Here is a 13,559-nt window from a genome sequence, read left to right as displayed (position 1 = left end):
GCAGCTGCAAAGGAAGCCTGCATAGATGGATACAGTGTGTTTGGCAGACAAAACATTGGAATGCTAGTTTAAAGGGAAGCATTGTCTTTGGTGGGAACCCTGAAGCCAAAGCAAATTTTGCCAGTTCTCAACGAACTTTTTCGTATTTTTAAATAAGGATGCTCAATATGTCAGCATCAATATCGGTATCAGAAGATGTTAGTCATTTTTTAACATATCGATATTGGTCCGACACATAAAACTGGGCCGATGTTAACAAGCAATATCTTTTCCATCTTATTTTTACATTTGTTTATCTGTTTCAGAGGGTGGGGGGGGGGGGGGGGGGGGGGGGGATTTGTTTAAGTCACGTGACAGTGATTGTAATCATCTCAGAATTGTAAATGTGTGTTGTGTGTGTGTACATAATAATGTAAATTCAGCTTTAATGATTTTCATTTCATGCAAAATCTACTGCTTTTAGAAGCATTAATGTCAGTATATCGGAATCTGCAAATATCGGTTATCGGCCATAACGGTGATATTAATATTGGTATTGGCCCAGCTATTTCATGTCGGTACATCCCTATTTTTAAATCATCCTCTTGAACCAGTATGTGCTAAAATGACCCTTTACAGGGTTAATGAAATGTTACTCAGACACTCACTGCCCTTTGTGGCCAGAATATCGCATTTGCAGCTTCAGCCTGGCGGGCTGCTCTGTTGGGACTTAAAGGAGCTGACATACCTGGCGCTGCAGTCTGGTTCCAGCACGTTTCCTGCATGTTTTAGATCAGGGATTCCCAAAGTGTGGTGCGCGAGCTGCCGCTAGGGGGTGCGCGAGGTGAAAAGTGTAATGGCTGCGGAGCTCAGAGAAGTCTGTCACCATTAGCGTAGCCAGAAACTCATTTGTGGGTGGGCCAAAGAAAAAGTAAGTGGGCCCAATAAATTTAATTGAAAACAAGTATATTTTCGCGCGTGTGTCCTCCACATGTGCCCTAGCTTCGTAATAATAATGCGTCGAGCTTCAGCGCTCTGGCCTGCGCACGCCGATATGTTCCGTATTTGATCATTTTTAACGGTGTTGGAGAAATCTAAAGGTGGAGAGTTATTCTGGCAGATTGTAATTAACACCTGTCTCATGCAGGTGTTCTGACATTGTAAACCTCACACACAGAACATTGTGGATGTAACAAAATAAATCAAGAAATGATTCCCATTCAGGCTATTAACAGCGCGCTGAAGATCTGAAGTTCAGAGTGCGTCTGTCAGAGGTCAGACGCGTTCCTGCGGAACCACGGCTCACGGGTGCACATGTGAGCACATCTGGGCTGGGCAGAAGTAATTTTACAACGTTGGTTTAAATAGCGCCGATAACGAGACGCGGTGACTTAACGCTGCAAGTTGTGAAGCGCGTTCCATCCGCGAGCCGCATCACCAAGCGGAAAGTGAATGCGTCAAGCATAAACCAAGCTTCATGGAGCTGTGCCGCGCGCGCACGCACACACACACACACAGAGAGAGATTCAATAAGCACATGCCGCACAAACTCCGGTGCGCCGTCAGACTGAAGGCAGAAATGAGCGCTGCCTCCACTGTGATAAAAACTTTTAAGAGATTTTATAACATTTTTAATTCAAGGCCAAATTAAGATATTAGCTTCTATTTTGGGATGACGTATTAAAGTCGGGTCCGCTCCAGCAGTGACTCCGAACCTGAACTCATGTTACTGCAGCATTTGTTATTCCAGTCAGCGTGGCAGCGGATCGCAGATTCATCCACACCATAAAACAGCAATAAGTCGGTCTGAGGCAAAAGTGAACCTCATGGCTATATCGTTTCCATATTTCCCCCTATAGACATTTGATTACGCACAAGTAGGTGATCAGTTCAGGTTTACGCAGAGCAGAAGGAAGGAGAGCGCTCTGGCCTCACAGGTTAAACATTCCTACTTTAAGAAAACCGTTAAATTGCATTGTTTATGTGCTACCTGGACACTAAATATTTATTTAAAATGAAATCAAAGGAAATTGTAATGGTATCAAATGTTTATTAATTACTATTTAAAAAATGAAAGTGATGGGGAAAAAGGTCGATCATATTTTTTTTATCCCTGTCTGTTTAGCTTGACGTCTGATATATATATATATATATATATATATATATATATATATATATATATATATATATATATATATATATATATATATATATATATATATATATATATATATAGCCATGCCCTGATGTGGGGCTGGGGGGTGCGTCGACATGGTCGGGACATAGAAGGGGGTGCGCAGCTAAATAAGTTTGGGAACCACTGTTTTAGATCATGAACACAGCTGATTTGTATAATTTAGTGATGAACCGCTCCTTAGGAAGGCTGGGAGACATTTCAGCTGTTACATTAAGGTGTTGAAAAGATGAACGCACAGAGAGGGGAGAAGTTTTGGTTTTGATTTGATCACAGAGATTTGTTAATGGACATTGGTGGAGGAGTGGAGTTTAAGTATCTCGGGGTCTTGTTCACGAGTGAGGGTAGGAGGGATCGGGAGATCGACAGGCGGATTGGTTCGGCGTCTGCAGTAATGCGGACGCTGAGCCGATCTGTCGTGGGGAAGAGGGAGCTGAGCCAGAAAGCCAGGCTCTCGATTTACCGGTCGATCTACGTCCCAATCCTCACCTATGGTCATGAGCTTTGGGTAATGACCGAAAGAACGAGATCGCGGATACAAGCGGCCGAAATGAGTTTCCTCCGTAGGGTGGCCGAGCTCAGCCTTAGAGATAGGGTGAGGAGCTCGGACATTCGGGAGGGACTCGGAGTAGAACCGCTGCTCCTCCGGATCGAAAGGAGCCAGTTGAGGTGGTTTGGGCATCTGGTCAGGATGCCTCCTGGACGCCTCCCCGGGGAGGTGTTTCGGGCATGTCCTGCCGGCAGAAGGCCCCCGGGTCGACCCAGGACACGTTGGAGAGGTTACATCTCCAATCTGGTCCGGGAACGCCTTGGGGTCCTGCCGGAGGAGCTGGTGGAGGTGGCCGGGGAGAGGACGGCCTGGAGCTCCCTAGTTGGGATGCTGCCCCCGCGACCCGGACCCGGATAAGCGGAGGAAGACGACGACGACGACATTGGCGGTGCTAAAAGCATGCAAAACTGCCAAGTGTGCCTTTAATAAGGCCCGTAAAAATGGGAACTTATGTTATTTTTCTGGTGGCAGTGACATAACCCTGTTAATGATGACATTCACTTGTTAACTCCAGTCTAAAGTGAGGGGCAATAAAGGGTCCAATTTCAGCTTTGTGGTTCTACTTTTACAGTAAAGCAAACAACTGAGACCTGGTCCAGAGCTAAATGCCTTAGCATTTATAGTTTTTTACCCATGTCCCATTACTTACAATAAAATGTTGTGATCAAATTGAAGTATGGGCAATATATACAGTTTCCAAGGGATAGTCATCAGTCCAGCAAATGATGATGAGCAATATATTCACACAGTTAAGACATTTTGTGGGCACGCTGCACTCCATGTCCTCATCTTTACACATTTACATGTAAATTAACCCAAAAATTTGATACACGACTTTTGAATATCGATAAATAATTGGAAAAAATGTCACAATATATTGCCATATTGATATTTTCTTACATACATATAGATAAGCATATATCATTGGAATAACAAGAGTCCTAGTTTTATAATTAAGTATAATATGTATACGTACAAAGAATGTGTAGCAAAAAAAAAAGTAAAAAACACTGATTTGACCTGGACTAGTTAATAGACATAAGAAAAACTGGCGAAGGGGTTGACCTTTCAACAAATGTCTATAAATTTGTCCAATCGCCCAACCTAGATCAAATACCTACTAAAGTTAAGTTTCACAGAAAAAGATGCTTGGAAGCGAAAAAAATAAATTAAATAGGGTCAAAACTGTAAGAAATGTATTTACCCACAAACTTTCTCAACCATGATGCTCTCACAGGTTGTTTTCTTGTCCAGGATAGCAGTAGGAGGAAAAGCTGTTGAAAGTTTTGTTAGCTGGAAGTGGGAGTTTGAAGAGTTGTTTTTTTTTTTCCACAAGCTGCATCCTGTAAGGGGGAGCAGGTTTCTATTGTAGAGCAGCTCTGCGAGGGGGGGCAGACAAAACACACCTGCCAGCCAGTGCCACACAACACAGGAAGTTTGGGAGAGGTATTTGCCTAGATAAACATGATTTATCCGTCTCTCCAAAGGGGTGAGGCTGGATTGAAATAGTACAAGCTTGCACACAGCCCTCAGTCTAAAAATGCATTCAGATTTATTGATGTGAACCCAAATTTGCAGAAAAAGGTCAGTGAGTCTAAAATGTTTGGTGTTTAGCGAGACTGAACAAGTTAAATGTGGCTCCTTGCAGCTTGTGCTGTACATGCGGTGCACTCGGCTTGCTTGTTTGACCTGTTAATGTTTTTCCTGTGCAGATATGCAGCCTGTGGCCTATGAGGAGCCAAAACACTGGTGCTCTATTGTTTACTATGAGCTCAACAATCGTGTTGGTGAGGCGTTTCAGGCAACTTCCACCAGCGTGCTCGTCGATGGCTTCACAGATCCCTCCAACAACCGCAACCGATTCTGCCTTGGCCTGCTCTCCAACGTCAACCGCAACTCTACTATTGAGAACACCCGGCGGCACATCAGCAAAGGTAAGGTGTTTTTATAAATACAAAAAAAAAAGATTTGTCAACAACAATAATCCGCCAGTCATCAGTATATGAGTGAATTAATAATGCTCAGTGGTTGATTAAGATTTAGACTGGAACAAAACAACATCAAATTGGTTACATATATCAGTCTATTGATTTATGGTTAGCCACAGTGTTTCTGAGCGTTTGTGAAGTTTAATTTTAGAAAGGACAAATTTGCGAGTGTTATCACACTTCTCTTGTCTCGCAGGGGTCCACCTATACTATGTTGGAGGAGAGGTGTATGCGGAGTGTCTGAGCGACAGTAGCATCTTCGTCCAGAGCCGTAACTGTAACTACCATCACAGATTCCACCCCACAACGGTTTGCAAGATTCCCAGCAAATGTAGCCTGAAGATTTTCAACAACCAGGAGTTTGCTGAGTTGTTGGCCCAGTCTGTCAACAATGGCTTTGAAGCTGTTTATGAGCTCACCAAGATGTGCACCATCCGCATGAGCTTTGTCAAGGTAATCTGGTTTTATGAGAACACGGTACTGATACAGCAGTGTATTGTCGGTAATGAGAAGTGGCTTATTAGAGTTAGAGTTATTGGTAATCTGCTAAGGTGGGACAATTGCACAAATTTATCGCCCATCGGTGATAGTCCGCACAATTCGCCAGTCGTTTTTATGAGCAATTTTTTTTTCCATGCCTGTGAATAAGTCTTGCAGGTGGGACATCAAAAACTCCCATATGAAATCAGCATCTTTTTTTTTGCATCACTCCTGTGTGCACTTGTGTACTATATATTGTTAGAAAGCAAGGTCTAATGATATATGCCAATCAAGGACACAACCATAACTGTAGACACAGTACACAATTTTGTTAAATCACTCAGAAATTCTAAATAATGTTTAATTTACTGTTTTTACGCCTCGGATCGTTGACTATCTTTCAAATTTACCTTCTCAAGGGTCTGGTTAACATCCTCATATGACATAGTTAGCCCACAATAAGTATGATGTCCATCATCCAACATATAAAACCCTGAAAGAAAAAGTACTTTGGGTGCATATTTTTCTCATTATGACCTCCTTTAGCACCCACATTAGTATATACAGTCCAGTGTAATAAGGACTGTCCAGACCTTTACATAGGAGAAGCTAAACAACAACTACACATATGCATGGCACAACACAGGAGAGCCACCTCTTCAGGTCAAGACTCTGCAGTCCACTTACCCCTGAAGGACAAGGAACACACGTCTGAAGATGACAACGTACAAATTCTGGACAGAGAAGATAGATGGGTTGAGATAGGAGTAAAGGAGGCCATCTATGTCAAATGGAAAAAACCTATATAGGAGGAGACCTCAGGTTTCACCTTTCCAACAGCTTTGAATCTAATTCCCAAACAGATTCAGTCTATGTCACACCCTCCTCCATCTAATCAATACAACAACTCATATATTATGTATTCATAGGTAGTTTCAGCTTATTAAGCAACAAACGAGAGCTATTCCTGTCAGAATTGACAAAGCTCCTCGGATGAGAAGCGAAACATCTTCAAGGAACCAAAGAAGTACAGTTGCCTTTCTCTAACCCATTTGGATCTCCATATTAGCTTCACACTTTTTACATCTTCCCTGACTCACAGGAGGCTGGGGCAAAATTGCTATCTATTGGCTGATAGGTCAGAAGTGCTGCCCCATATTTTTCACGTATCCCTGTAACTAAATGTGATGCATTATGTTGTTGATTGGCACATAATACAGCCAATGACATTTGTACAACAACGAAATCTCAGGTGGGCCTCTTCCTCGTGGTTGGCTTTGGCAAACTGTGTAAGAATGTTTCTAATTGTTGCATTGCTGTGTGCAGTGTATGTGTCAAGCCCACAAAACTTTTAAATGTCATGCACAAATATCGCTCATCGTCATTTTTTGGACTGACGAATATCGCTTGGAAAATTTTTATATATGACCCAATTTTAGTATCTACTAAAAAACCACCTAACTGTCCCATTTATTGTTGTTCTATGCAACAATTATATGTTTAACTGTGTTCTAGGGCTGGGGAGCAGAGTACCATCGTCAGGATGTGACCAGCACACCCTGCTGGATTGAGATCCACCTCCATGGTCCGCTCCAGTGGTTGGATAAAGTCCTGACCCAGATGGGCTCCCCCCCAGATGCTATATCATCCGTCTCCTAGGCTTCACTGACCCCAGGCCTCCAGCCCTGTGGCTGTCAGTACCCCAGCATTTTGATCCAAGAGGCAGGAATAGCAGCTAGCTGGTCCTGGACCAGTTTGTGTTTTAGTTGTTTGTCCACAACTGGTTAATTTTTGACTGAAACATGAACTGACCTGGGACCTGCAGGATTACGTGGGTTGTATTGTGGGTATTTCTACTTGAAGGACATCTGAAATGGGCACATTCACAGACTGGGAATGGAGTAAGCAAAGGGAGCGTGATGCATCTGAAAGATACTTGATCTTTGTGACCAACTGTATTAATTAGACCATCTCACACACAAGTATCCTCTCATTACGTGCTCCTACAAGTTCATGTTTGTTTCTTTTTATTGTATTGTTCCAATATTCTGACTCATACCTAATTTGTCTCTCAATATTCCTTTAGATATCCAGTTGTAATTGTAATGGGACATTCCAAGGTCATCATAAATTGCAGTTTGCTCATGTTTTCTGTTTGAATAAAGAAATATTGGCATAAATTGTACATAATGAATGTGCAGTGTTAGTAGGGATTTGGAGATTGACCAGTGTTAAATATATATTTAGGATATTTACAGAAAATGAAAAAGTAGGCTTGTTATTTTAGGTAAATAAATGAAACACATTCAGTGTAATCCCTAATCTTATGTAGTAATGCACGGTTTAACCGGTATACGTTTGATATGATATCAATTTACCAACCATGATTGTGCATGACTGTCATCAAAATGCAGCAGCAGCTGCTGCTGTAGCAGTTGCGTGGATTAAGACGTGCTCGTAAGGAAGATGGGGTAACAGCAATTATACGATTCTGGTTTGGGGTGAATGACTCAGATGTTGAGCAGAAAATCAACATCTGAGTCAACATCTGCGGTAATAGCTCGTCAAGGCTAATTACCTTAAATGTTCGTTTTTTAAAACACCGTGAACCCAAAGTTTTCCAAACTGTTTGGACATCTCCTGTGACTTAGTTTGAACAAATTTCCCTCTGCGGTTTCATCTGTTTCTCACATTTAGTAAAAAGGTCTATTCTGAAAGCAGCTCCTCCTGCCACTGTGCTGCCGGTGCGCACCGCCATGGACCAGACCTGCGGGTCAGCTAATCTGAATGCTGGTCTGAGCTCAGCTCAACAAAAGTAAAAGAAATTGGATAAGCCCTCGAACCTTATTTTATTGTTGTTGATAATAAAATGCAGCAAAGCATCATTTTACCTGCTGTTTTCAGTGAAGCAGCGCTCAACTTCTATGAGGAAAAGGAAAAACATGAAAAATGAACAAATTAAATCAGGAAAACAGGAAGAAATGTAATTCCTGTTTTACATTTTTCATCTCAGTTCAAACAATTAAGAGTTGTGTTTCCATCACATTTAGCTTTTATTTTATTTAAAATATCTTCATCTTTAATAATATTAGAAGAATTTTTGTGTTGCATTATTTGAAAAAGAATCCTAACACAACATAAAAATGATGAGATGCTTTGTATTTTTTTTAAATAAGTTTTGAAAATTTAGTATTCTTTAAATGGTATTGTGTACTATTTAGAAGATTTGTTCTGCTACAATTCATCTGAGAATATTCAAAAACAGTCATTTTGACAGGTATAAACAGAAGAAAATAATATACCACGATATATATCGTTACCACAAAGGCTTCCGAAAATATCGCAATATAAATTTCCGGTCGTAACGCCCATTCCTAATCTGACACGAGCAAAAAAAAAGGTTTTTCAATGGTAAAGCTTAGGGTTTAGGGGCACGGGATTAAAAAGGCATTTCATACATAAAAGAATTATCTTTCTCATCATGTTACACTTTAGTCTCTTATTAATTGAATAATGATTGAATTGTCTTTACTAGCTATGTTCACTATTAGAACATGTGCTGTGCTGTCTGGTTTTGCAAAGCGTAGTGTGGTTAGTGTAGCATTACGCCTAAAAGACCGGTAGCTGAACATGGGTGAGACTGAAGAAAACACGTCCCAACACCAGGACTGGAAATACGCCATCTTTCAAAAGTTTTAGAATAAGACCTTGTTTCTGGTTTAAAACTAAATTCCACCTCTGTTTTTGGGAATAAAAAACAAGGTCTTGCTGAATAATCAAAGGCTCCTCTCCAGCTCAAGCAAATCAGTCATTACTGATTGATGCAATGGATGTACCAGCATGATAATAAGTATCGATATTAGATTTAATGCAACAGACAGACCTGCTCAGCATTATGCTTGTATAAGTTATGAAATTAGTTTATACTAATGTTTTGAACTCCTACTTTGAAGTTTGGAGTTTTCTGCACTCTGAAGCGAACAGTCTGGAATTTGTCCTGACACTGTCGAAGCAGTTCAAAAATGTTGCACCTTTTTCTTTACTTCAACCCATCTGTCTCCTTCAAGAGTTCTGAGTATATTTTCTTTCTTTATTTTATTATTAGTATTTTTTTTTCCCCAGTTTTAGCTTATTGTACTGTTATTTTCCAATGTTTTCTGTCACTATCTTGCTGGAGGAAAAGCAATTGTGCAAACTAGCTGTTGTTTAACTTTCTATTTTCATTCACCCTTAATTTATCTCCATCATAATAATAAACATAATTATTTCCTGCTGTATTGTCCTGCTTCTAAAGCAGGTTTTTTTTCATAAATGTTCATTTTTACCAATTTATTGATTAACAAATGGCCAGTATGTTTACAAAAGTGACTTCCATTTTTATTTTTTCTGCCCTTGTTTTGTTTTCATTTCATAAACTTTAGGCTTTTCTGTTTACCACTGAATTATTCAAGGACATAATGGACCTTAACAGCTTAAATTGTCAAAAAAAACTTTTCAAAGTTTATTTTTCTTAAACTTTTGAAAGGTTGTGCAAATATTTCAATTACTCTCATTCTGTTAAGAGTAACTTGGACGAATGAATTTTAAGGGAAAATGTCTGTGTTAAGATTTTAATTGTTGACTGATAAATGGGTGTTCAGTAGTGAATTTTAGAAATTTTGTATTATTGTTAAATCTCTCTTGTTTAATTCCTTTGTGCTAGTAAATTGCTACAATCGAAAGATTCTGCTTTGTATTTTTAATTATGCAATTTGGTTTGTCTGCACTTTCACATTTATTTTTGGCTCAGTAAAACTCCCGGAAAAGCTGTTCTATTCCATGAATATCAAGTCTCTACTGGAAAAAAATGAATGCAATTGTTTAAATGATGGCTGGATGCGTTTTGTCTTTGTCTATACACAATTTCACTTATAACATAATACTATTTGTGTCATGCAGGGACTTTCAACAATCTCACCTGCTGTAATCGTTTAAAATTCACTTGATTTTTAAAATACATTTCCTGTGGTCTCTAGTATGAATATATGCTTTGTGCGTGGCAAAAAGCTCTGATGCTTGCTTCAGGTAGAAGTTAGTCTGAGGAGAGGGGAGCTGAAGGTGGCAGGATAGGAAGACTAATGGGGGTTTTCCAACTTCACTAAGCGTGATTTGGATGGGTGAAGTTCCGTTTGACAGCCTTTTCCAACAGCACCATTTGGTATTTCCCCCCAGCCTTCCAGTACCTGCTTTCCTAGCATGATGACCCGGTCCATAAATGTGACATCAGCAACTGTTTGTCACTGATTGGCTTGGGGGTGGACTCGATGGTTGTTCTGAAGCTCTCTGCCTGCTGCTGTTTTTGGGTCGAGAGTCTGACAAAAAGCCAGAGACTGAACAGAATGTTTAACCCCCACCGTTGTTGTGCTGAGTTGTGTTTTGTGAGACATACATCGACGTATAAAAAGGATGGACATACCCCGCCCATTGCTCTGTGGGAGGCAGGTTTGAAGCCAAATGGGAAGTTCCCACCACTGATATTTTGGCCGTGTCACAGATCTCGTCACTCCCAGACAATCCCAAAAGGAAAAAGAGCTGGAGCTGAGGGTGGGGCTGTTACGGTTCGAACAGGGTTAGAACAAACCAGTGTAGCTACTAGTTAGCTAACCCAAGAAGCTAAGGAGCTCCAGGTTAGCCAAACTATGTGGCCGTTTGGCTTCTGTGCGAGGCTGTAGTCATGCTGGTCACTGAAGCTATACTATGGACTTTTAAAATACAAGCAGAGCCTCAGACCGCTGCGATCGGAGCCGTCACCCTGGCCACTTACGTGAGGTCATGCTCCTCCTCAGTCGGAGTGGGTCAGAGTTTAGCGGGAGCTACATGCTATATCAAGCAAACTGAGGTTTTTTTGGGGTGTTTCTAGTGAGAGAAACAAGGTAGAGTGACACCAAAATCAACTCAAAGAGCAGCAGTGCTTCCGTAAACTCCCTCAGAGAGTTCCTTAGAGGAACAGCACAACTAAAACCTAGCATGGAAGCCAAGCCATGAGTGGTGCGTCTCGTACCCCTCGGAAGACGGGCGCCAAAATGTGTCTTTAAAATTCACAGACATCATATGTTGAATCAATGGCACATACAAAATGGGATAGGAAAATAACTTATTGGTTTGTGGACTCTGATTTCTCTTTTTTGACATTAGGGGACCCATGGACAGGAAGTAGATGGACGTGACTTAAGCTCCCTATTTGGAGTTTTACTTCCTGATGTTAAGACATCTCGACTCAGTAAAGCGACTCTATCACTGACTGTTCGGCAACGTTGATGTTTCTTCTCCAAAAATATCACAAGCTTGAAGGACTTCTGCCACATTGTGGAGCTGCTAATACTAATCTTCTACTACTAGCCAAGACTAAGGGGCAAACTCTGCCTGCCAAAATTCAAGCCAATGCAGAAGAGACAAAAATTGCAGTTCCCCCCTCGTATGTTAGGGGCTGGCTCCAGAAAGGAGCTAATTCCAATTGACTCCCATATTAAGAATGCCAACTTCACAGCCAAAATAAACATGTTTACAGCCTTATAGAAAAAATGTTTTGGTTTATTAGGTCAATTTTACATTCATGACAACTCTGAGGGAGTGATATTTTTTTGTAACTAATACATATAGATGTAATTAAAGCTTGAAGTTATGAAGAGTTAGGGGCATGTCCTTTCAATTTACAGGTGTTAAATGAGCCATAACTGTTAGGCCCAATCCCAAAACTCACACTGCGCCCTGCAGTCTTATGCAAAGTGCACTTGGAGAAATTGCGCAGTAAGGCTTCGAGTGTGTGGTACACAAGCGTGCAAACAACTGCCAAACTGAGACAGAGAGCATTGCGTAGTCGAACGCAACGCATGCCGGTATGCTGGTCGCTGATACTTTTTCAAAAAACCTTAATAAAATTCAAACAAATGTTTTTTTAAAATAAATTTACATTCATTGCTGCTTTGTCTAAAAGTTTCAGAACATCAACTAATCGTCCTAAAACGAACTACTTTCATTAGAAAATATCTGTTTTCTGAAAAGCCACTTGAGCCTTTTCTCCTGCAGCAATGGATTGTGGGTAATACACTTCACCCAAGTCCGTATCAATGCGTACTTGGGTGAAGTGCGGATAAAGGGTGCTTCCACACTTGAGAATCGAGACACCCCACTTGCACCCCTGGTAGGGATTGTGCAATCGAAAGGCTCAAGTGTGGCAGTGCAAATATTGGGATTGGGCCTCAGTGCTAGCAACTTGCCCTCCTGCTTGCTCTAGGGAAGGCCTCAGCCTTAGCCTCACTTTAAAACAGCCTAGAAGTCAGAGGGTAGCAGAGGTACTCAACCGTGGTTTTCTGGCCAAATGCTCCCGTCAACCTCGGTTAGCTTTGGTTAGCTCAGTTAGCTCATAGCAACATCATATCGGAGTTTGTTGGGTGTGAATCATCTGCCCCTACCCTCACAGCCCCATTGTCAGCTCTATTTTTGTAATTTAGGGGAGTCAGTGATAAGACGTATAACACAGCTAAGATGGCGGTGGTGAAAACCGCCAATTGAGCTTCAATTCAGCTCTTCAGAAACAGGTAACGGCGTGGAGGGTTTGTCCATATTTTCCACAGTCATTGGCCAAGATGTGCTCTGCTCTCTCCTGGACGCTAAATCAACAACAGCTTTCCCCTGTTTGCGAGACAAGATGGGTGAGTTAATGAATGCAAATTTTCAGTTTGACATAGCTGTGGAGTAGAGTTTCCTTGTCTATTTTCTGTCATCAACTAATGAAGGAAATAGGGGTAGAAGACAATTATCATGTTCAGCTGGCGTGTGAAACTCAGAAAGACCATATTTTAAATGAAACAAGTAAAAAACGGGTTCTCAGTGAACTGAGTAAAATGCAAAATTTAGAAATGAATGTAAAATCAACGAAACCATTTGCATTTATAGAATGAGTAATTTGGTCTCTTCAGTAGTCTGTTGATGTAGGTTGATACTTTTAATAATTTAGTTTATTTTTACTATAATTACAAATTACTATTTTGGACCTATATTAAGGAGTACAATAAAAATTATAATTTATTTTAGTAGTTTTCAAATGCAAAAATATAAATGTTTCTATATGTGTTTCATTTGTTTTATTTCACTATATTTTAGTATTTAAAATTTGTTTTATTTTGTCGAGGCTACTTGTGTGCTTTTCAAACAATGCAACGTAACAATTATCCTCTGCTGCCGCCTACTGGCAAAAACTGTCATCTTTTGTTGCCATCTTTTCGATTATTTATCTCTTTTTTTATTTATATGAGTTTAGTTTGTTTTTATAACGTGAAGAAGTTTGTTCGTTTATTTACACAGCAAACATGTATTTGACTATTTTATT

General features: G+C 40.5%; 1 protein-coding gene across 1 annotated transcript in view; it reads left to right on the top strand.

The window, feature by feature from the left end:
* Nucleotides 1–7,076, top strand: part of smad1 (SMAD family member 1) — a 28,433-nt gene extending 21,357 nt beyond the window's left edge. The window contains exons 5-7 of the mRNA XM_015965752.3: nt 4,436–4,657; nt 4,908–5,164; nt 6,707–7,076. Of these exons, the coding sequence (XP_015821238.1) occupies nt 4,436–4,657; nt 4,908–5,164; nt 6,707–6,850 (623 nt within the window). The 3' untranslated portion in view covers nt 6,851–7,076. The remainder of the gene's footprint in view (nt 1–4,435; nt 4,658–4,907; nt 5,165–6,706) is intronic.
* The last annotated feature ends 6,483 nt before the right edge of the window (nt 7,077–13,559 follow it).

This window comes from Nothobranchius furzeri, chromosome 4 (genome assembly GCF_043380555.1).
Source record: "Nothobranchius furzeri strain GRZ-AD chromosome 4, NfurGRZ-RIMD1, whole genome shotgun sequence".
In the NCBI taxonomy this organism is placed as follows: domain Eukaryota; kingdom Metazoa; phylum Chordata; class Actinopteri; order Cyprinodontiformes; family Nothobranchiidae; genus Nothobranchius; species Nothobranchius furzeri.
The sequence above is the reverse complement of the archived record's forward strand: the minus strand, read 5'-3'. Positions and strand labels throughout refer to the sequence as shown.